Genomic DNA, 21,311 nt, shown 5'->3' with positions numbered 1-21,311 from the left:
TCGCTAGATTGGTCCATTGTCGGATTGTAGCATAACGAACGTCCTGTCATTGCCAGAGCTCGGCGTGTTTGGCTCGATGTTCGAATTGGTGCAGAATCGAAGTATCTCGGCAGATAGTCGTTGAACACAGTGCGTATGATATGCATCAACTGATGTTGAACTAGTAAGCTGTCACGTAGAGTGGATAGATGGAGAGGGCAATTGTCGCAAACCTTGAGGTAATGGGCAGAAGACTAAGCTCTGCATTGTTGTCAGCCGGCGCAATCAAAGCGTACAATTATGCTGAACAAGGTAGCACTAATTTCGGACGCTCTGTGCGAGGGTCCCTAGAGACGTGCAACATATCTCCCCCTCTGCGGAGAGCATCAGTCTTGAAGGGATGCGGTTATATGTCGAGGATTCATAGTGCTAGTGTCTGAGATCCTGCGCCTCGAAACTGAGCAGCGTTGCAGTCTATCCAGGGTAATATCTGGCCATTTCTGATCGAATTTAAATCCTTATATCAGGGACCCTACATCGTCTTCGTATGCGCTTTTTATAACGAATTGATCGATGTTTAGGGAGGGTTCGGGTGTAGGATGGATCGAGAGCGGATGGATCGAGGTCTGCACATCTGCGAGCTGCGTATCGTCGAGGAGTGGAATCAAGACGCTGTAGAGTAGTCTGAGGATCAACGACTAATTGTCAGTATAGTGCGGATTTAACCAACGCCAAAGCTTGCGCGGGCTGTTGCAGACATGAACACGTTTTACATTGTGCTTTTGGTGATGTTGCATAGTACATTTAGTAAAGGACGGTGTATGCGTATTAGCTGGAGTCCAGGGTCCACGCTGTTCCTGGGGGGGATGGGTGTGCGTATCCGAACTCGTCCTCTACATCAATAACCTTACACTTGCGTATGATAGTCTCAATATAGGCAGATGGGCATCATCCTTGATTTGTTGAAGACATTTCTGTGTTGACCAGAGCCAGTTCATCTTGTGATAACCGATCTGCTGTACGTCTGTCCCTCGGTTTCAACATGATTCTGCAATTAAAACATGCGAACCCTAAACAAAGAATACTGTACTTACTGTACACAGTCGAGAATCAATGATACGGCCAGTAGCAGCGAGCTGCGCAATAGCGGCTGCAGCCCCAAAAGGGAACGCCTTCAATCGTCAATCACAAACCTAGCATCTTCAGCAGCCGTCCCTCAAGGGTGCCACCGACCTCCTCCCCCACGGTCTTGAGAGTTTCCAGATCTCCCATCTCCTCTTCGTCTCCAGGCTGTAACGTCCCAAAAGTCTCCCCCATTTCCCCCATCTTCGTAATAAGAAACCTGAAATCCTGCAAATCCTTGTCCTCATCCCTATCCAGCCACGTTTTCGCCTTCATGATAGCTAACTCGCCCAATCCTGCCCTCATCTCACCGCCTGCGCCAATCTCCCTTGCTCCCTCTATGACTGGTATGAAATCGCCGCCTTGCAAGAGGAATTCAAAGGGTACACAGATTTCGTTGCTTGAGGTGTATTCCCAACTTTCCCCTCCCAGTTGATTGAATCTTTCATCATTAAGGGCGGCGGCGTGGAAAGCGTGGAGAGCGGGCCCGGTGACGGCGACATCGACATCCCCCGTCTTGCGGGTGCCGCCCAAAGAGAGGAGTGAGGCGCCGCCAACGAGAACGAAGCTTCTGCGGAGATCTTGGGGAACGAGGGCCGCTGCGGCGGAGAAAGCTTCAAGCAAGGCGGCCCTTTGGCCAGCTCCGATGGTAGCTCCTCCGATGGATGTCATTTCGATATTGGTCAGGAGTTTAAAGGAGCTGTAGCGTTATTGTTGCAGCTGTGACGGTAGTACTGGTATTGTTTTGACAAGAAGAGGACGGTAGAGAGGATGGTAGAGAGGATGGTAGAGAGGATATCCTGTTGCTTGTTGCTTTGCGAAGTCTTGACTCTTGGGACCGAAAGAAGGACATCTTACTGCATCTCGACTAGGAAGGTGCGCTTCCATGGTCGAGGATAATAACTGACCTGTTAACAACTGATCTGGTGTTAATGACTGATCTGCTGTTAGTAACCCATCTGCTGTTACTAACTGATCTGCTGTGAATGACTGATATGTGTGAATAACTGACCTACTGTTGTCTCTTCTCCCCTGATTATGATCTGTGCAGGAAAATCATGTGGTAGAAGTGCAAGACGTAGTAGTAAACTCACGAGTCCACTTAGCTCGCAACGCACTCGCCAACCCGCTTGGATCGCATTGAGTTGCATTTCTCTCTCTTGGGCTCTTCCCCCAACCCATCCGCCTCAGGTGGATCTTCCCGAAGGTGTGCGGTTGAGCAACCGGATCCACATGTTACCTCTAAGTGGCTTCAGAATATCGACATTTCTGATCACAAGTTTACCTATCGTTACACCTCCCCACTTTGAAGAGAGGCCAACGTTAGCAACGGTTTTCTCTTGAATCTCTTGATTCTCTCTTCCATGTCTTCCCGATTGCGGTCCGCTAACTCTGGAAGCAACCTCTCCCGTTGCTGCGGCTTCTCGAGGTGAAGATACCGGACAAAATTTGATATATGATACCATGGCCGATTGCCATACTTATAAGGAAATTCCTCGGGATGCGTAACTCGATAGCGAGCCTGATCTAGTAGCGCATTGAGCATGCGCGGGATCGTTGGAATGTAAATGGGATACTTCATCTCCGGGCTTTGAGCGAGTATTGAAGGTATAACCCTGATACCATCGGCTATTCTCGCCGTGTACCCAATTGAAGGTGCTTGGGCCCATGACGGGTGTATATCGAAGCGCTCCTCCATGATAACTGTGTTCCAGGCCTGCGGGTCGGGGACTTCAATCTTGTCGCCATCAATGTCGAGCATGTAGACGCGCTCGCTCCAAAGGCTGATGCACTTGTATGGGGAATCGTCAGTTTTCAGCTTTAGTCGAGGAACTTGTTGCGCGTAGGTGTCGGATAATCGTAGGTCGAGGTTCTGCTCGACGAGATCGAACTGTCCCGTTGCGAGAAGGTCTGCTTGTATAACTTGCATTTCAGAGTCTCTGATCAGCAAGTCGAGATCCTGAAGTCGTTAGCACTAGGAAAGGGACGTAGCTGCGGATAGAGAAGTGATATTTACCTCGCGAGGAGACACTCGTAGACCCATCCAGCCCAGCGCCGCTTCCTCCACCAGCACGAAGGGATGTTGGCGCGCTTTGAAAATCGAGAACACAGTATCGAGATAGGCGTCCTTCCACGGTACTGGCTGCTTCTCTCCCACAGGCGCGGCCATCTTTACAACTTCGGGTTCTATGGTCGTGGTCAGAGGCGTTGTAGATGAAGGGATTGTGAAGTTGTAAAAGTGATCGCAGCCTTGCAGTTGCAGCCCTGCCGATCAAAGCCATACCCAATGGGGGTGTGGGGTTAGCTTCTCGCTTGATGTTAGCGCCACGCCCCAGGCATCCATATCTATGCCTCGCTCCTTAGGCATTGAACCTTGGACTCTCAACATTCACGGCTGTATGAATGAAAACGGCTGTATGAGAGCAACATGGCCGAATGCTACATGATGGAGGGGGTCCTGTACATTTTATTGGCTTTGGCTTTGGAGTTAGTTTCAATTGTTCCTTGATAATGGTGATAAATACTGACATAACATGCAGGACTGAGTGAGGGGACCCCACAGCCTCCACAGACCCCCACAGCTCCTCCGTTACTTATCCGCTCGCGGTGCGGGGTATGGAGTTGTTGGGAGCTGCCCATTCTCCTTGATTGTCTATAAAATGAGATGCTTCTATCAACAGTTCCCCAGGTAAAGCATTTGCCATTGAAAACGCGTCTGTTCGATTTATCTTAATCCCATCTGTCTCTTCACCAAAGCATCTGCCTCTCACATACCACAATGGGTTCTCAGGATGTTCATGCTTGGGCTGACTTGCCAGCGGCACTAGGAGTTGCGGTACCAAAGCTGAATGAGCTCTTGAAGACAGACGCGCAGTACCAGGCATTTGCCAGAACCGACGCCATAACTCAACCCGTTACCTTTGGAATCAAAGCTCATGGCTCGGACAATACGATCTTAGTCACGGTGGACAATGGGAAAGGCTTCGCTGCGACTGGCAGCTATACAAAAGCAGCTTTCACATTGTCGGCACTGCCTGAACAGTGGCAGGAATTCTTCAAACCCGTCCCTGTCGCTCCCTATCAGAGCTACTGGGGAATGTTTGGAATGAATATCAAGCAAAAAGGAATCGAAATCCTCGGCGACACGGTAGCATACAACGAGTTCACCCACTTCTGGCGACGCGTTCTAGAAGTGCTCCGCGAGGCTTATTGCGGTCCAACCCCAGTTGACGAGCAACCGGAGACCGACGAGGATTATATCGTTGGGCGTTACGTGTATGTTACCGCCCCAGTTTGGGGTCGATGCAAGGTCTTCTACGAGCAAAGTGGAGAAGGGGAGCAGGACATTGTCTTTCTCCATACTGCTGGCTCCGACAGCCGACAATACCACGGTGTCATGAATGATCCGCGGATGCGTGCAAAGTGTAATATGATTGCCTTTGATCTTCCCGGACACGGCCGAAGTTTCCCGTCTACATCATATGCAGCGGGAGCTCACACCAATACCGAAGAAAGCTACATTGGCTGTATTACTGCGGTGGTAAAGGCTTTGAAGCTAAACAAACCAATCATTTCTGGGGCTTCAATGGCTGGCCAGGTCTGCTTAGCCGTAGCCATTCACGCGGACACTGTCGGTGCTGGTGGCACCATCCCGCTACAAGGGTAATTTATACGTTCATGATGGCAAAATCAGCGTATAGAAAAATGCTGATTGCTAAATAGCTGCGACTTCCTAACAATGGATAGACAATGGCATGATCGGTCGCCGTTCGTGAACCAGTCTCTCTTCAATCCTGAGTGGATTTACGGAGTAAGTTTGACCTCACACCTCCTTTATGGCTCTTCAATTATGAGAGTCCGTCAAGCTAACGGCATTCCCCAGATGATGTCACCCACAGCACCACTGGTTAACCGCCAGTTGATATGGCACCTCTATAGCGCCCAAGCCTATGGCATCTTCCACGGCGATCTGGACTTTTACTTTGGAGGTTGGGACGGCCGCTCTCGCATGGCAAGCATCGACACCAAGAAGTGCCCAGTTTTTATGTTGACCGGGGAATACGACTGGAGCAACACACCGGCAATGGCCCAAGCAACCGCTGATAAGATTCCCGGTGCTAAACACAAGACAATGCCCCAGCTTGGGCATTTCCCAGCAACGGAGAACCCGGCGCGATTTGTACCGCATCTTTTGGAGGCCATTGAGTACATCCAGGCCACGAGGAAATGATCTGAGATTTCTTTGATTTGTGCTTGCCGCAGGGTTGTCGCGGAGTACAGCATTTCTTTTAGTACTAGTCTTCCTCCCGCGTCAATTTTCGGGATGAGCAGTATGCCAGTATCAGTGAGCTGGTTCATGACAGTTATGAATCAAGTAATTCCACCCTACGGGCATGCTTTGCAATAACTGCGCCGAGATGAAGACCAGTATGGAGCACCAATTAGAGTTTCCCTCCAGCAAACTCCCCAAGTAACTCCTAAATGCCATCCTGTATCTAGCGTCACCTCTCATGGTGGGGGAGGTCAGATCGATTCAGGCAAAAGAGGCACAATCCCACATGATTGTTTGTCTCCCACTTTAATAAGCTAAAGAACCAACCAGAGATCCATTGCAGGGGCAACGTGGAAGTGCATTGGTCCTAGCTTTATTCCGGTCTCAAATTGTCAACGTCGTGAAATAACATTGAGTACTAAGTTATACTCCCATGCCTTCCTGATGTGGGGCCATAGAATTATAGTATTCATCCAAATCCCCATTGACCCAGTTGTTGCCATTATATAGATCCGGTTGTAATTGAAAGTTTGAGAAATCTTCTGCTTCTTGTGTGCCGAAGATGTCGACTGTGAAGTCTAGGCCAGCGGCTGATGAATTAACTTGATCTGCAGACCTATTAATCCAACCCCTGTCATTGACATGAGGTGTCCCCTCCAAGGCAGGACGCTGAGAAGGATCTGTAGTTTTTTCTGGACCATATGGATGACCATTTTGAGGAGACGAGGGGCCATGAGCAGCAGCAGGCTCACACGGTACATCCTCTGTGTCGACCGACTGCAACTTTTTCGCGATGGACTTCTCCAGAAATTGGAAGAAGAGCTGAAGTACCCAATTTGTAATGTCCCATGTGCGCTGTAATTCTTTGAGTCCTAAAAGACATAATTGCGCTCTATTTTCAGCCAATTTTCGCGCTGTATTCTCCGATCGACGAATATGAATAGTGTGAATGCATAGAGCGTTGAATATACTCGTAATTCTATCCCCGTTGTTAGTAATTATATCTTCAGGAATTGAAAGCACTTACAAATGTACATTTCCATGCTGGATTAAGTCTTGGGATAGCATATCCTCAGTTATACGTGTAATTCTTGAAGCTGCTTGAAGCGCAAAACTACCGCCATCCTGGTCACCTTTCTCTTTTGAACCAAGGTATGCGGAACGATATAAAAGTATGTAAAGATTACTGATTATATTAATATTGAGTGAAGTAAAATGTTGAAGGTGATTTACCTGTATGATATATGCAGCATGCTAACCCAGAACGAATCTGCTGTACGGTTTGACCGCATTTCAGGGGAAAGATCATCTTCCCATTTCATCAGTTCCTCCTTGAGAGTAGCCCTGTCTATGGCAGAGTTTAATCCATTCTTCGGCGAGAATTCTCTCAAGACTATCTTGCCAACTGTGCTCAATGTTAATATGTTGACATTGACTGGACTACTTGATGATTGAACATACGCAATCTGGCAAGTCTCGTAATTTGTACAGCATATAACACATGCTCGAGCTTTTGTGATCCCCAGAAGGGATCGAGACCATCAGTGTCTTCATTATCGAAGTCCGAAACATCGAGTAGGTCAATATCGCAGTCTTCGTCACGAATTCGAATTGGAAGACCTAGGGCTGCAGAGCATTGGCGGTCTCGTACCTTCAGCTTGTCAGTTCAACACGCGAATGTATGTGAGGATTCCTACATAAAGAGACCACCAAATCTTCTTGCGGAGAGTTTCGTCAACTGAGTTGTTATTGGTTGTACTACGGGAACAGTCAGTAGAGGACTTGACCGAGATTATGCTCAACCTTACGATCTGTGCATGCCCTTTGTTTGAGCTAGGCTAATCGCGGCGCCAAGCCAGTGCCTCGTGTCCTTTTCTAATAGCGGTCCTGCTCGCCAAAAGCTCATGAGAAATAATGCCTGGCATACGGTCACTTTGTCCGTGTTGTAATCGGCGTCATAGAGGCTCTTTGCCCGATTATAAAAGTCACTCCTGGCGCTATGCCGATCTGGCACTCCTACATCGCGCAAAGTCTTCTCGCTACAGTGACTCGTTCCCACAAATAAAACGGCCTGGAGCAGAAGTGGCGATATCGTTTTTGACCGATACGCTCTGCTGAAGGCGACTCTATCGATGATGGGGTAGCAAGGATGAAACCAGGCAAAATAGGCAGAAAAGAGTACCTTGCAAATCTCATCTGACGGAAAGGTAAACGCGCTGTCCTCAATGAGTTGCTTTACTTTCGCTGCCTGCGGGCGCGACTCGTAGGCATTTGCTAAGCCCTTGCCGCTAAGAACAAGGGTCAAAGGGTACTGAAGTTTGCTTCTCTCTCCGGGAGATCGACCTTCGTCATTGAATGCGGTTCCAGTATCACGGACAGCTGAAATGGAGTTGGATTCTCCAAGAAAAACAGTGCTCTCTCCTTCACGGTCAACGCTCCCAGAGTGGACGGTCTCTGGCGTGGTAGCAGGAAACTCATTGGAGCTGCCGCTGGAATACAGATCGTCATGTGCGATGTTTGCTCGCTCTGTAGAGAAGGTGGTAGACGGGCGCTCCCAAGATGGTGCATCCAACGTAGCATGTTGAATATCTGTAGAGCCGGAGAAAGATGATGGCAGTGTTGTGGTGTCGTTACGGTTGGCCGTTGAAGCTTGGGCTAAGGCTCTTGAGCGGGCGGCGCCTCTCTCGTACCTGGATAGTCCGAAGTCAGCAATTCTGCTGCAACCTCCAGTCGCGGGTATGAAAGCGGGCTACAGAATATGTTGCAAAGTCCCACCTTCCACGTCTCGACTTGATCAATTCACAGACAGCGCCGCTGGCCTTACAGTTGGTGCACGGTTGGGATTCCATGGCGTCGCAGCGAACCCGGCGAGCATTGCAGACCCTGCACGCGGCCTTTGCGCGCAGGCGTGGACGAGTGGACATGATGTGTAGAGAGGGAGGTGGAGGAGGACGGGGGGTTGTTGGGGGGGGGAGGATGGGGAGGGATGGGGAGGGATGGGCAGCGCAACTGAGTGACTTTCAAGGAGGAAGAAGATGCGGGGTTGCCCCAGGTTTAAGGTTTAAGCTTCTCCGCATCGTGGAGGTATGGAACGCTACGGCGGCCCGCTACCGACACCAATGAAACACGTGCCGTGCCTACCTACCTACATGGCAGAACTCGGACCGCCGTAATTTCTCGGGGCTCTCGCGCATCTCACGTACTCGGTACAGTGTACACCATACATCTACATACATCCATCTATATACCTAGGTAGGTACATACCTATGCATACACATATACAAACCGGCCATTTTACTCCACCTTCCCTCGCATCTGCTCTTGAACTATAGGACTACTATCCATCACTCCCCCCGTCACGATCCGAAACGCCTAGCCTTCTCGAGAGTCCGCTCAGCCCGGGCGATGATGGGCGCATCTATCATCTGGCCTTCGAGTGACCAGGCCCCTTTGCCTTTGTTTTCTGCTTGGCTTGCGCCGGCCACAACCCTTGTCGCCCACTCAATTTCCCTTTGCGATGGCCCAAACGCTGCCTGGACAGGCTCTAGTTGGAGTGGGTGTATACACTGCTTTCCATTGAAGCCGAGGGATTGCCCAAACAGGCAATCTTCTTTTAGTCTCTGCTGGCCAGACTGCCCTTTGAATTCCGTGCTAACTAGGTCAATTACGCTTGGCACATTGAAAGCCCGGCATGCGGTCACGATCGTTGAACGCGCATGCAGCATTTCGAGACGAGACGGAGTATGAACAAGAGAAAGGTCCAGAGCGAAATCTTCTGCTGCAAAGGCAATACCGGACAGGAACGGTGTGGCGGTGCAGATGTCAGCGAGGGACAGGAGCCCACGGGCAGACTCGATGAGGCCAATTAGTTGCAGAGGTCTTGTGTTCCTGGAGCTGCTTTTGCTATTCAACACCGAGGCAGAGGCACCATGGTCAAGCATACACCGATGGGGAGCGTGATGCTTGATTGCGTCCGCGACAGATCGGAGATCCGCTGCTGATTGGACTTTGGGCACGACGATCGAGTCGAGATTCTCACATTTCAACTGGAATACATTGCGAATCAGCCTCTGACTACTTGTGCCGAAAGCTCCTATGCGACTCACAATCTTCCCCAAATCATCAAACGCCATTCCACTATCGATTGCATTGATCCGAACCGCCTGCTCATGAACCGTCTTTGGCCGAGGCAAATCAAGTAATTGTCGAAGCCTCGATCGTGCCTCCGCCTTCTCGCTTCTCGCGACAGAATCCTCGAGGTCATATATAATACAGTCGGCAACAAGCCCTCTCGACTTCTCAAGCATCCTTGGGGAAGAGCTCGGAACTGTTATGCTTAGCCATGATCGGATGCCACCGAGACGATAGGCCTTGGATACCGTACAAAAGGGCACGTCTTGGGAAAAATGCCATGGCTATGGTTTCGCTCACTGTACGAATGATGTTCCTTCTCGATCAATCAACGACCTCCGAAAGCTGGCCGTGTACAATATATGGCAGCCGGGCGGACGAAGGGGGATGGGTTGGATCGCAGCTTCAAACCCAGGTCATCATTCAAATTGCAACGCTACATACTGCGGAAAACAAGTTGCCGACCCTGAACGTTTGGAGTGGGCAATGAGACATGATGGCGGCTGCATCCTGAACGGCCTCCTGAGCCGAGCGAGAAGAATACAGGATACGACGGTGTATAACTCCCGAGAACAAGTTCCGAGATCAAGTCCCGCGTGCATGGTTATTTGGCTGTGCGGGAGCCATGGCGGCGGAGAGAAGCATCCGGAGTAATCCCCACGGCCATCATATAGCCGATTCTGCGGAGTAAACCGTCATACAGCCGAACCCCAAAATCAAGCACCACATCTTATAACCGGAAACCGAGACACTCGGCGACTTACTCGAGTCCTTACTCGCACTGCGGCACATGATCCATCCGTTTACGTTAGATGGTCGCCCGACAACCTGGAAAGCTCATCTTGATTGTCCACTGTCGCACCGATGCCGCTCACGTGACTCGAACTACCCCTTCAGCGGCGTTCTAGCAGTTTCAGAAGACATATTCCAGACACGCACAGACTACGGAAGATGAATGATATGCTGGGCTTGAAGTACTGTAGGAGATTGCGGACGCTGTCTGCTGTATATACAAGATGTAAAGTGACGAAGACAACCCCTTCATCTCTGCCAACTACGCAAGCCGCGCAAGTTCCACCGCCTTTCGAGCTGCTTCGCCGAACCCACTCTCTGTATGCAGGCCTAGACCCGATTCCGCAATCTATGACCTTGAGGTAAGCATAGGTCAAAAACACCTGGACCGTCTCTACGTACCAGTTTCAACCCTGCCTCAGAGTTCGTCCCTTGGAGTCGCACAACCAGAGGAACACGTAACGGACCGATCTGAGCGGCGGCAGCAATGATGGATTCAGCGATCATATCACATCGAATGATGCCTGGAGTCGGGTTCAGCATCACAATCGAGACTGTTGGAATCTAGAACTGGGCTAGCAAGCCACATACCTCCATAGATGTTCACGAGTATCACATTGACTCTGGGGTCTTTCAAGATGATCTCGAACGCTCGTTGCATCGTCTCCTTAGTTGCTTGCCCACCAGCATCCAGGAAATTTGCGCTCCTTCCACCGTACAGTGATATGGCGTCGTTAGTCGCCATTGCTAATCCTGCACCATTTACCACGTTCCCAATGTTTCCATCGAGACGTACATACACCAAGCCGAATTTCTCTGCAGCAACCTCATCATCTACCTCCTGAGTCACATCACGAAGGGCGAACAATTCTGGCTGTCGTTTTCCCGCGGCGTCATCAAACCTAAATTTTGCATCTAAGCAGACGAATTCGCCTGCCGCGGTACGGGCCAGTGGGTTGATCTCCAGTAGGGTTGCGTCCTTCTTCACAAACAGTTCAAACAGGTTCTTCAGTATTCTCTCCATGTTATTCTTCTCGACAGAGGTGAAATCCAGATCCCTTGAGATCTCTGATACGAGTTCTGGGGTGATTCCGCTGCTGAGTTGGAACCAGTATTTGTGCAGCTGGTCTGGATTCTCCTTTGCTATGTTCTCGATATCGACTCCTCCTGATTTGGAAAGAATGATGGCAGGGCAGTACCTCGCGCGGTCGATTGTCATTGCTAAGTATAGCTCATCTGTATGCTCGACTGATTCAGTAACGTATAGTTTGTCCACAAGTAGGCCTTCCGAGATCGTTTGCTGGGTCATCAAATGGTGGCCGAGCATCTTCTCGGAGATGCTATAACCATCCTCTGGGCTATGGTAGGGTTAGCTTGGTTTGGTGCATATGCAAATGATATAAAATCGGGAAGTGGCTTACTTCTTAACAGCTTGTATCCCGCCGCGCAATCCATTGTCAAAGGAACCTTTGCCTCGCCCTCCGGCTAACACCTGGGATTTTAGAAAGCATGTTCGTCCTACCAATATCTCGGCTCAGTAGAGAACGGTATGTATCGTTGCTATAGCTTGTAGAAAACTCACCGATACTCGAAACAATTTCTTTGACTTCATGTGGCGTCTTCGCAAGGCTGCCCCGCGGCACTGGAATTCCAAACTGTCCAGATGGTGCGTAAGTTCAGAGCAGCTAAACACATAATTGAAGACATACTTCTTTGAGTAGGTTTTGCGAATGATGTTCGTGGATGCTTAAGCAACGTACTTGCTGTCGTCCAACATTATGACTTGGCTACACTTATTAGCATCTCCAAAACGCATAACAAAGACAAATGAGAGTAATTCTTGCAGCACTCACTATATGTGCGCGCGCGATCAACGATCTGAAGGATGGAATTGACATTATGCCCGGATGTGAAGTATGATAATCAGAGTAGAGTTGCCCTCTGCCAAAACAGGCCCCGTCACAGTATATGGAAATCCAGAGAGATCGGCGATAGCTGTCGAAACCCAGGCCAGGGGATAATCACCAAGTGCATGGGTAGCTCAAGCCTCTGTGCCCTTTAGCAGACCTTATCGTAAACCGAGTGGTCCCGAGTCCTATTTCGGTTATATGCCATCAACAGACGGGTCCGGGCGGGTTAGCATAGTTGCTCACTCGGGAAGCCGGTTACTTGTAGGGGGCTCTGGCACATCAGCCGGAGCCGACTTTCAATATTCTCCCAAGTCGTTACTCCATCCGGAGTTGAAAATCCGAAATAGGACGTTGGCTTGCATGTTTCAAAACAGAATAGCTCCTCAGGTTGCTATACATACAAGCATCATTGCGAACAGGCCTTTAAATCACCGTCTTTCTGTCTCTTCAGCCTTACAGCTCAACTTCGTCCTACCCTTTTACATGTAACTTTCTGTTCTCCCCAAAGTCTTAAAGAACTCCAGAGGTCACATAATTGGAATCATGACATTGAGACAGCGCTCCTGCGCGACCTGTTTGCGAGGCATGCGAACGCCGAGAACGACGAGGAGAAAATTCCACACATCAATATTTAACCAACCAGAACGGTATGAAACGAGCACACTTTCAAATTTGGTCATTGGCCCAGATACAACAGTTATATATCAAGGATTCACAGGCAAAGCTGTAGGTTCCTATCTCGTGATCGAGGAATGACCACATATTAACCTGATAATGAAGGCTACAGTCAATGCACAAGAAAGTATTGCATATGGCACGAAGGTAGTAGGGGGTGTCTCACCAGGGAAAGGTGGAAGGCAGCATTTGGGCCTGCCTGTATTTGACAGTGTTCGAGAAGTGCGTTTGCAGACAATTCTTGTATCCTCCGTATACCTCAAAGCTAATGCTATGGCTCAGGCAATGGAGAAAGTCAAACCTCACGCAAGTTCCGTTTTCGTACCCGCCATCTTTGCAGCCAATGCGATCATCGAAGCCATCGAGGCCGAAGTCCCACTAGTTGTGTCAGTCGCCGAACACATTCCTGTACATGACATGCTAAGAGTCCAGGAGGTTCTTCGTACGCAGACGAAGACCAGGCTGGTCGGTCCAAACTGCCCGGGAATCATAGCTCCTGAGCAATGTCGTATTGGAATAATGCCCTACAAACAGTATAGAAAGGGAATCGTGGGTATCGTGTCAAAGAGTGGCACGCTGAGTTATGAAGCTGTTGGATCAACGACGCTGGCAGGGCTTGGGCAGAGCCTTGTAGTTGGCATGGGTGGTGATATGCTTCCCGGTCAGTGTTATTCAGATTGGACCTTTAAACATAAGGCTGACATATCCATAGGAACAACTCTTGTTGATGGTCTTAGAGTGTTTTTCGACCACGAAGAAACTGAGGGCATTATTGTGATAGGGGAGATTGGCGGCACAGCTGAATTCGAAGCTGCAGAGGTCATTGCGAAATATATCAAATCAACTCCAAATCCGAAACCAATCGTCGCAATGGTTGCAGGACAGACCGCACCCAAGGGAAAGACAATGGGCCATGCTGGCGCATTACTGGCACCGGGAGAGCAAGGAGCCGCTGCAAAGGTCAGGGCGTTCGAGGAAGCAGGTGCAGTAGTAGTTCCCCATCCTGGGCTCATGGGAACAGAGATGAGCCGGCTTTTAAACAGACAATCTTTTTAAGAGACTGTAGTAGTACATCAATCAACAGTTTTTGTACTATAAACTCATAGAAGACCCATAGTGATCTCGGGACTTTTCAGCAAACGTTCAGTGATATATTGATTTCTGTGTAGCAGATCTTATGGCGGAACTAAGCTACAAAAATGTCCCCTTTCATTGCAACGGTCCCATCAGAGGCATAGAGAGTTTGTTTCGCGCTTCTGGTCTTCTCTTCCCTTTCCAGAATGGCTCTATACTGTTCTCCGACATACAGAGGCGACACAGCGCGATAGTTAATGCTCTTGGGGATGGCGTAGCCACCCTCATCTTCTGTGTCTCGCCAGAAATCAAGCATATTGATCAGATTTAATGGCCCATGTACCACAAGGTCTCTATGATTCTCTACATTCTGACACCAGTCACGGGAATAGTGTATTTTATGTGCATTCAGAGTCAACGCAGAGAAGCGGAAAAGAGATACGTCGGACTGGCAAAAGTCCCTTGTAACATCCCCTACACGCGGGAACTAAGCATGGATCAAACATTCAAACGTTGGCGACATACCTTCAGGTAGCTTCGCGTCTCCCAGTTGTGGTATCTGAGGTTTAGAACCTGAGATTTCCTTCCGGAACACCCAGTTGCTATCACAGGTATTCGTCAGCCCTCTAAATCAATAGAGTGAGTACAACAAGATGCCCACCGTTTGTCAACAAGTGCAATGCCATTCTGATTTGCAAAAGTCTTTTTGGTTCCAACAATGATCATCTCATCTCCTGTTTTTGATTTCTTGGCCTCTGCAGATACCAGTTCCGTCGTTTCTCTGACTGTTTGTCCGATTCTCAGGGGGTTCTCCTTTCCGGTCCAAATAAGCTCGCCACCAGCCCACATTCTTCTCGTGAATGGATGCGGAGGGTTTACTGAACGATCCGTGCCATCGATGCTTAGATCTTGCTCGACAGCTGAAGGTGTGAAAAAAACCAAATGATAACCTGGGGGGATGGGAGTCCCATCTGGTAGAGGATCTGACGTTATAGGGGTGTCTGGGTACAAGTGAGGACGGTTGAGGACCAGGCTCAACTTCTGGACTTGATTTGAGTCCAGAAGCTGGGTCCTGGTAGTTGGGCCATTTTTGGAAGCGTTACGCAAGAAGTTTGCGGCGATAGAAGATGCAAAGCCGGTGCACTGGGTGTAAAGTCTTTTAGTGATATAAGCCATGATACTTGCGAAGATAGAATCTACTGTATGTGTATCGGTTTCGCCGCGTTGCTGTTGCCTTCATAAGAGCTAGACTTAACATCTGACTGTGCGTCTCCCTCAAATATGAAACACTGATCTTGTGGTGTTTTCGAATTCGATAATTATTGAAGCTCAATTATGAGCTAACGCAAGGGGCCGCTCTCACATTGGCACATTGCTGCCCTTGTGAGAGACGAAAAAGGGTTTACCCTCAGGGCCTCTCCAATCGGTTACTATTGCTTGAACAAGGGATACGGCTCATTGGAAAGCAATCGTTGCTTCGTGCAAGGAAATCCCTACAGCATGTTCGCGTGTTGAAGGAGCTCCATAGCCATATAGGCTGATATAGCCGAACAATGGCCTCGGCGACTACCACCCCACTGCACTGCACAGTCTGCATTATAGAATATTGGACAGATACCCCGCGAGGGAAAGGGTAAAGTGACATCATAAGCACTCTAGCTAGGAATCCTTAGTATCTGCTTGCACCCAGCATCATATTGACTTTTCTTCTTGCAAATTGCCCCTTCTACACCCTTCAAAAAATACGATCTTTTCTCAACATCCCTCTGAAGCCAGTTTACGCCAACATGACATCCTCCAAAGTTACATTTACGGTAACCCTGCTTCAGCCCTCGTTACGGGATTTGGCTGACTTCATGGAAGCTCAAAAATAGTGCGCTCTTAAGAAACAAAGCGTATGTAGGAGGCAACTGGGCCGAAGCCAGGTCAGGGAAGACATTTGATGTATATGGTTAGTGAAGCAATTCAAAAACTGTATCCCAAGATATTGATCAAATAGATCCCGGAAATGGAAGGGCTTGGATTTCTTGCCCCGCGATGGGCGCTGAGGATGTCGACAGCGCCGTTTCATATGCCCACGATACCTTTCAAAGATACTCGAAATCGAATCCGCGTACTCGAGCCCGCTTACTCCTGAGATGGGACGAGCTAATAAGAGAAAATAAGGAGGATCTGGCACAGATTCTAGTGCATGAGACAGGTAAACCTTACAAAGAAGCATTGGGGGAGCTTGACTATGCTCTGGGCTTCACTTGGTGGTTTGCAGGTGAAGCAGAGAGAGTCCAGGGTACCATTTCCACTCCGTCCGCTCCTGGACGACGTGTTTTTACTGTAAAGCAACCTATCGGAGTTGCTGTTGCACTGGTACCATGGAACTTCCCCGTCGCTATGATATTGAGGAAAGCCAGTGCAGCATTGGCGGCAGGTTGTACGATGGTGGTCAAGCCTTCACCGGAAACGCCCTTGACAACGCTATCTCTGGCATACTTGGCTGAACAGGCGGGCTTTGATAAGGGTGTCTTCAGTGTCATGACTACTGATTTGGAAAACACGCCAACGTTAAGTGAGGCTCTTTGCAAGCACCCGCTTGTTAGGAAAGTGACTTTCACGGGATCGGTGAGTATTTAACTTTTCCGAAGGCGTGTGCCACATCATCACTTCTAAGGAGGCTGACTTTAGTGATAGACTAGAGTTGGCAAACTAGTTGCAAAACACTGTGCAGAAGGTCTCAAAAAGGTTACACTTGAGCTCGGAGGCAATTGCCCCTTTATTGTCTTTGATGACGCAGACTTAAACCAAGCCGCTGAAGGTTTTATACTCCATTCTCATCACCTAACAAGGGGCTGACTGTCATTCTTGTAGCACTCATGCTCTTAAAGTTTCGCCATGCGGGGCAGGCATGTATCACTGCCAACCGCGTCTATGTTCAACAGAGCGTATACGAACGTTTCTCTAATCTCTTGGTCGAAAAGGCTCGCTTGCTCAAGCTAGGCCACGGAAGTAAATCTGATACTACAATGGGACCATTGACAACCAAGGCTGGAGTTGCCAAAGCTACGTCTCATGTTGAAGATGCAAGAAAACATGGCGGCAACATTGCAACAGGCGGCAGAGCTCCTGGCCTGGAGGGGTACTTTTTCGAGCCTACGATTATCACCGGGGCAAATAAAGATATGTTGATTGTACATGAGGAGACATTTAGCCCTGTCTTGGCACTCCTGTCATTCGACACAGAGGAATCAGTCGTGAAAGCTGCGAATGATACTAGTGTAGGTTATGCATCTTTTGGTATATCTCTCCCGCACTTGCTAATCAAGCCGTTGATAGATGGGTCTTGCATCTTACTTTTTCACCAAGAATGTTGACCGTACTTGGCGTTTACTTGAGAATTTGGAGGCAGGCATGATCGGCATGAATACAGGTCCGAAGCATTCATTCTCAGAAACCAATGATTTCTCAGCTAATTTTTAATAGGGAACTCCTCAGCAGCTGAGTCGCCTTTTGGAGGGATTAAAGAGTCTGGATATGGAAAAGAGTCTGGGAAGGATGTAGCAATTGCGGAGTATCTGATCACGAAGACGGGAACAATGTCGTTAGATAATCATTATTAGGTCGTGTTATAGCAACAGCCAGACAATCCACTATTTCCAATACAAACTGCTACATACTATCCTACTGAGATGATGAGAGGAAAACGAGCATTCTTGTGTTCAAGGATTCTTAGGCTCAATATCGCAATTGCAAAGTGTAATCACTAATGAAAGTACATCAACCAAATCGAGTTTCTTTCAGTATCCTTCCAAATAGCTTTAACATTCTCAATTGTATTATTATATCAGAGCCTCAGAGACCATATAGGGTTCTATATAACAACTTATGCTGTTCAAGAAGCATGAAAGTAACGACAGTCTGCGGACCAAGTCTACCAAAACTAGGCACCCATCCCCTCGACATCCAACGGAGGCCTTCCGCCCGCGAGATATGCCTCACCAACTTTGGGACCGAGACAGGCTCACTGGAACTCATAATCCGTGTCTTTATGACATCTACAGGACTGCAAACAGTAGTAGCAACAAGACTAGCAAGCACCGAGGAGGCGAAATGGGTTCGCATATTGTCTCCCATCCCCAAGTCGCGGGTCAGCATTGATTTGAAGCTATCGTATGAAGCCAGTTGCGAGGAAGTCATTAAACCTGCCCGAATAGCATTTGGACCCCATCCCCGCATAAGACATTGCCAGCCTTCCTCCTTGGCCATCCGGATCCACGCATCGAAGATATGACTATAGCCACGTCTCGAGACGAGTGGGAGACCGCGATCACATTGCATACGAACGTTGGCGAGGTCTGCGGGGTTACCGATAATACCGCCTACAAAACCGCTGGCAGCGGCAGCTGGTATCAAAACCGATAATGTAGGAGGGTCTTGACTTTGACGCTGATAATAGGTTTTGATCGTCTCGTACAGAGCGAATCGACTCGTGCCATAAAGTACTGTGCTCATAGACAATTCAGCCTCATCTCGCTGCGAGATATTGGTAACTCAACGTACAAGTCCGTGTAAAGCCAGCAGACAACTGAGAAGAAGAGACTTAGCATCAATCACAGGGGAGGCTCATCAAATCATCACATACACCGTAATATAACCCTAGAAACCCGTCATTTCTAACGATGTGTGCAACCATTTCCAAGGCCCCCTTTCTAACTCCAAATTGGCTTTCAACTTGCATTCGGACCTGCTGGCTGTCAATGCTCTACTTTTGTTCCTTTGCTCTGACGAGGACCGACTTTGACTTTTAGAATTGGTCAGACTCAGATAGCTTTTTTCACCCCAGATCACGGAATTACACGTACCAAGCTCAAGGGGATGCGTTACGCAAACCGCCATAGACGAGGCTGAGCCTCCAAACCACACTGGGTACTCGACAATTCTAGCGACGCCATTCTGATATTTTTGCTCAAAAGCAGCCATGTTTCATACCTGCCTCTTTGCTCTCTGGGCATGATACTCAAGAGATAATATAAACTCAGGTACATTACGAAATAAGGTAACGTGGAGTTTAATATCTCTTAATTGGGTAATTACATTTTGAGAGACAGAAGAAACGAGAAACCGAACTGCAAAAGCCGAGTGATGCTGTAGCCTGTAGCTTGCAATGTCTTGCATATACCCGCGTCTTGCGTTAGCGGAGCGTTTTCACTAGCCCGTCAGATGCCATATAGCCGAAACAAAGCCCGCGTCCGTATGGGATGATTTCGGCTCGTTTCCTAGATAGGTAATTAGCTATGTTGTAGAGCTCGGGAGGCCGTGGCCACTAGGACGGGCGGGATATTGCTTCTATCCCCCACAATCACATGATGTTTCTAAACCGCTTTTCAAAGTCACGGGCTACAGTAAGGGATTCGTTGATCGTCGTACGTAAGTCTGCAAAATGAAGCTATTCAAAGTGCTACTACCTTCCTAAGGTACGTAAGGTACTTGATGAGCAAGGCAGATCCTAGACCCCAACAGTTACTTTCAAATATAATCACATGTCACCACAGCAAGTCAATTAGTATGTGCGCCATCAGGATACATGAATAAGTGCCATTGAATATAAATATATGGGACGCGGACAAAATATATGCCGGAAGCAAATACGCCTGATGCTGACATCCCTCCTCTAAAGCTTACTACCATTCGGCGCCAAGGGGCGTGGGCCCAAACCTTTAGCAATCGCAATTCCGGCCTCTCTCCCAAAAGCCATAGACCTCAAACACGATGTAGCTGGTGGATATTCATGATAGTATAAGCCAGTCATCTCACCCGATGCGTAGAGCCCGGGAATAGGGATGCCATTAGTGCTGAGGACCTGAGAATCGGTATTTACCTTTAGCCCACCATAGGTAAAAGTCAGATGCGATGTCACCGGAACACCATAGAAGGGGCCTTTTGTGATTGGGTTGGCCCAGTTAGTCTTGTTGGGGGTAAGGCCAGTCGTGGATTTCCCATCGAGCGACATCAGATCAAAAGGCTTGTCGTTGCATGCTGCGTTGAACTCCTTCACCGTCTTGTCGAGCTTGGCAGGGTCAATGCCGAGCTTTCGTGCTAATTCAGGGATTGAGTCTGCTTGTTCAGGTGGCTTATCTGAGGACTCGTATACCCAGCCAGGTCGGAATCGGTCCATGATTGTAGAGTCTGTGATAAAATAGGCCTCGGAATTTTGGTTCTTCCAGACTTCCAGAGCAATCATCTCAAATGTTGCGAACAAATGTCGGCTGCCTTCGTCCCAAAACCGCTTGCAATCCTTATTGACAACAATGCCATAGTTATGGCCCCAAACGACGGCGTCAGGTTTGGTTGCCCGTGTATCTACCAGCTCGCAGTGCAGTCCATCAAAAGAGCCAGCTGTCCCTGCGCCAACTTCCAGGGCCATGTTGATGCCAGCACCGCGGTTGTATTTGAGTCCAGGTGCAATGAGTGGGAGATCCACTGTTCTATTGCCCACGTACTTCGTAAGCATCTCCTGGTTTCCCTCAAAGCCACCGCTAGCAAGCATGACATGGTCTCCGTGGATATCGTATAAGCGTCCATCTGACTTGCGGGCCCTGATGCCAGTGATCTCTCCCCTTTGTGACTGGAGAAGCTTGATTGCTTCAGTCTCCCAGAAGATATCAACATTATCGTATGTCTCGATATGTTTGAAGAGATTATTGATGATAGCATTTCCACCTCCATCCGGGAAGACGAAGTGTTGGTTTGTGTCGAACTCCAGGAGAACGTTCTTCTCATGATGATAGGTTAGAGTAACTCCATGGTCCAGAAGGTACTTTGCCAGTCCCGGTACAAGCTCACCCAGCTTGCGGCAGTACTCAAGATCCGCAAGTCCCTTGCTAACGAGCTCCATCTCTTTGATCCAGTCCATGTCAAACTCGTTGTTTCGGCCCATGCGCAGGAATGCACCGGTCCATCGCGATGCACCACAACGCTCGCCTTTCTTGCCCACCTCAATAAGGGCAACGCGTCCAGGCTTGTTGTCCTTCTTGCATTGTTCTAAGAAGTTGAGCGTGGTCATACTTCCAGCAAAGCCGGATCCCACGACAATGAGGTCATAATGGGTAGCCATGGTCACTGTATCGTGTCTTAACTTTCGAACTCCGTGGATCGCTATACTCTCAGTCAGCTCAATTGAGATTGAACAGGGGCACCAGATGTTGAAGAAGCTCACATTGCTTATGTGAATCTGACAGGATCTTGCAGATTGGGGAGAGTTGGACCAGATGTTGGGTTGCAGAGGAGAGCAACAATTGGAAATTTGCCGAAGTCGCTGACCATTATTTATGTTTGTCCTCACGATGATTTGTGTGGGGTCTCCA

The 21,311-nt window shown here is 48.8% G+C and overlaps 11 protein-coding genes across 11 annotated transcripts; 3 read left to right on the top strand and 8 right to left on the bottom strand.

Annotated features, from left to right (window-relative positions):
• Nucleotides 1-1,070: 1,070 nt before the first annotated feature.
• Nucleotides 1,071-2,116, bottom strand: M430DRAFT_167751 (hypothetical protein). Its single transcript, XM_024863516.1, has 2 exons — nt 2,114-2,116; nt 1,071-2,045 (listed from the first exon to the last, which is right to left on the bottom strand). The coding sequence occupies exon 2, from the start codon at nt 1,771-1,773 to the stop codon at nt 1,165-1,167; it is 609 nt and encodes a 202-aa protein (XP_024718177.1). The 5' UTR covers nt 1,774-2,045; nt 2,114-2,116; the 3' UTR covers nt 1,071-1,164.
• M430DRAFT_167764 (hypothetical protein) lies at nt 2,027-3,518 on the bottom strand. The gene is made up of 3 exons (XM_024863517.1): nt 3,119-3,518; nt 2,114-3,061; nt 2,027-2,042 (listed from the first exon to the last, which is right to left on the bottom strand). The coding sequence occupies exons 1-2, from the start codon at nt 3,269-3,271 to the stop codon at nt 2,393-2,395; spliced, it is 822 nt and encodes a 273-aa protein (XP_024718176.1). The 5' UTR covers nt 3,272-3,518; the 3' UTR covers nt 2,027-2,042; nt 2,114-2,392.
• A 362-nt stretch (nt 3,519-3,880) lies between these two features.
• M430DRAFT_29909 (hypothetical protein) lies at nt 3,881-5,332 on the top strand (the record flags this gene model as incomplete). Its single annotated transcript, XM_024865912.1, has 3 exons — nt 3,881-4,764; nt 4,825-4,912; nt 4,985-5,332. The coding sequence occupies 3 exons, from the start codon at nt 3,881-3,883 to the stop codon at nt 5,330-5,332; spliced, it is 1,320 nt and encodes a 439-aa protein (XP_024718175.1).
• A 465-nt stretch (nt 5,333-5,797) lies between these two features.
• M430DRAFT_21283 (hypothetical protein) lies at nt 5,798-8,298 on the bottom strand (the record flags this gene model as incomplete). The annotated part of the gene is made up of 7 exons (XM_024864488.1): nt 5,798-6,353; nt 6,402-6,560; nt 6,608-6,779; nt 6,836-7,025; nt 7,072-7,132; nt 7,183-8,064; nt 8,150-8,298. 7 exons carry the CDS (start codon nt 8,296-8,298, stop codon nt 5,798-5,800), a joined length of 2,169 nt encoding a protein of 722 aa, XP_024718174.1.
• A 432-nt stretch (nt 8,299-8,730) lies between these two features.
• Nucleotides 8,731-9,681, bottom strand: M430DRAFT_21282 (hypothetical protein; the record flags this gene model as incomplete). Its single annotated transcript, XM_024864487.1, has 1 exon — nt 8,731-9,681. One exon carries the CDS (start codon nt 9,679-9,681, stop codon nt 8,731-8,733), a length of 951 nt encoding a protein of 316 aa, XP_024718173.1.
• Nucleotides 9,682-10,559: 878 nt separating this feature from the next.
• Nucleotides 10,560-12,195, bottom strand: M430DRAFT_21281 (hypothetical protein; the record flags this gene model as incomplete). The annotated part of the gene is made up of 7 exons (XM_024864486.1): nt 10,560-10,646; nt 10,700-10,821; nt 10,889-11,655; nt 11,719-11,815; nt 11,880-11,952; nt 12,007-12,084; nt 12,151-12,195. 7 exons carry the CDS (start codon nt 12,193-12,195, stop codon nt 10,560-10,562), a joined length of 1,269 nt encoding a protein of 422 aa, XP_024718172.1.
• Nucleotides 12,196-12,792: 597 nt separating this feature from the next.
• On the top strand, nt 12,793-13,938 carry M430DRAFT_107278 (hypothetical protein; the record flags this gene model as incomplete). The annotated part of the gene is made up of 4 exons (XM_024861147.1): nt 12,793-12,933; nt 12,988-13,104; nt 13,165-13,543; nt 13,595-13,938. 4 exons carry the CDS (start codon nt 12,793-12,795, stop codon nt 13,936-13,938), a joined length of 981 nt encoding a protein of 326 aa, XP_024718171.1.
• A 130-nt stretch (nt 13,939-14,068) lies between these two features.
• On the bottom strand, nt 14,069-15,132 carry M430DRAFT_21279 (hypothetical protein; the record flags this gene model as incomplete). Its single annotated transcript, XM_024864485.1, has 3 exons — nt 14,069-14,430; nt 14,482-14,558; nt 14,618-15,132. 3 exons carry the CDS (start codon nt 15,130-15,132, stop codon nt 14,069-14,071), a joined length of 954 nt encoding a protein of 317 aa, XP_024718170.1.
• Nucleotides 15,133-15,716: 584 nt separating this feature from the next.
• On the top strand, nt 15,717-17,590 carry M430DRAFT_270005 (hypothetical protein). The gene is made up of 7 exons (XM_024865495.1): nt 15,717-15,770; nt 15,820-15,907; nt 15,956-16,572; nt 16,642-16,765; nt 16,819-17,225; nt 17,284-17,377; nt 17,431-17,590. The coding sequence occupies exons 1-7, from the start codon at nt 15,744-15,746 to the stop codon at nt 17,565-17,567; spliced, it is 1,494 nt and encodes a 497-aa protein (XP_024718169.1). The 5' UTR covers nt 15,717-15,743; the 3' UTR covers nt 17,568-17,590.
• A 209-nt stretch (nt 17,591-17,799) lies between these two features.
• Nucleotides 17,800-18,927, bottom strand: M430DRAFT_52522 (hypothetical protein; the record flags this gene model as incomplete). The annotated part of the gene is made up of 3 exons (XM_024868304.1): nt 17,800-18,480; nt 18,590-18,652; nt 18,796-18,927. The coding sequence occupies 3 exons, from the start codon at nt 18,925-18,927 to the stop codon at nt 17,800-17,802; spliced, it is 876 nt and encodes a 291-aa protein (XP_024718168.1).
• Nucleotides 18,928-19,533: 606 nt separating this feature from the next.
• On the bottom strand, nt 19,534-21,284 carry M430DRAFT_68462 (hypothetical protein). The gene is made up of 2 exons (XM_024869352.1): nt 21,164-21,284; nt 19,534-21,102 (listed from the first exon to the last, which is right to left on the bottom strand). The coding sequence occupies exon 2, from the start codon at nt 21,059-21,061 to the stop codon at nt 19,619-19,621; it is 1,443 nt and encodes a 480-aa protein (XP_024718167.1). The 5' UTR covers nt 21,062-21,102; nt 21,164-21,284; the 3' UTR covers nt 19,534-19,618.
• Between the last annotated feature and the right edge of the window lie 27 nt (nt 21,285-21,311).

Source organism: Amorphotheca resinae (genome assembly GCF_003019875.1).
Source record: "Amorphotheca resinae ATCC 22711 unplaced genomic scaffold M430scaffold_10, whole genome shotgun sequence".
Classification (NCBI taxonomy): Eukaryota; Fungi; Ascomycota; class Leotiomycetes; order Helotiales; family Amorphothecaceae; genus Amorphotheca; species Amorphotheca resinae.
Note: the sequence above shows the minus strand (reverse complement) of the source record. Positions and strands in the feature narration are given on the sequence as shown.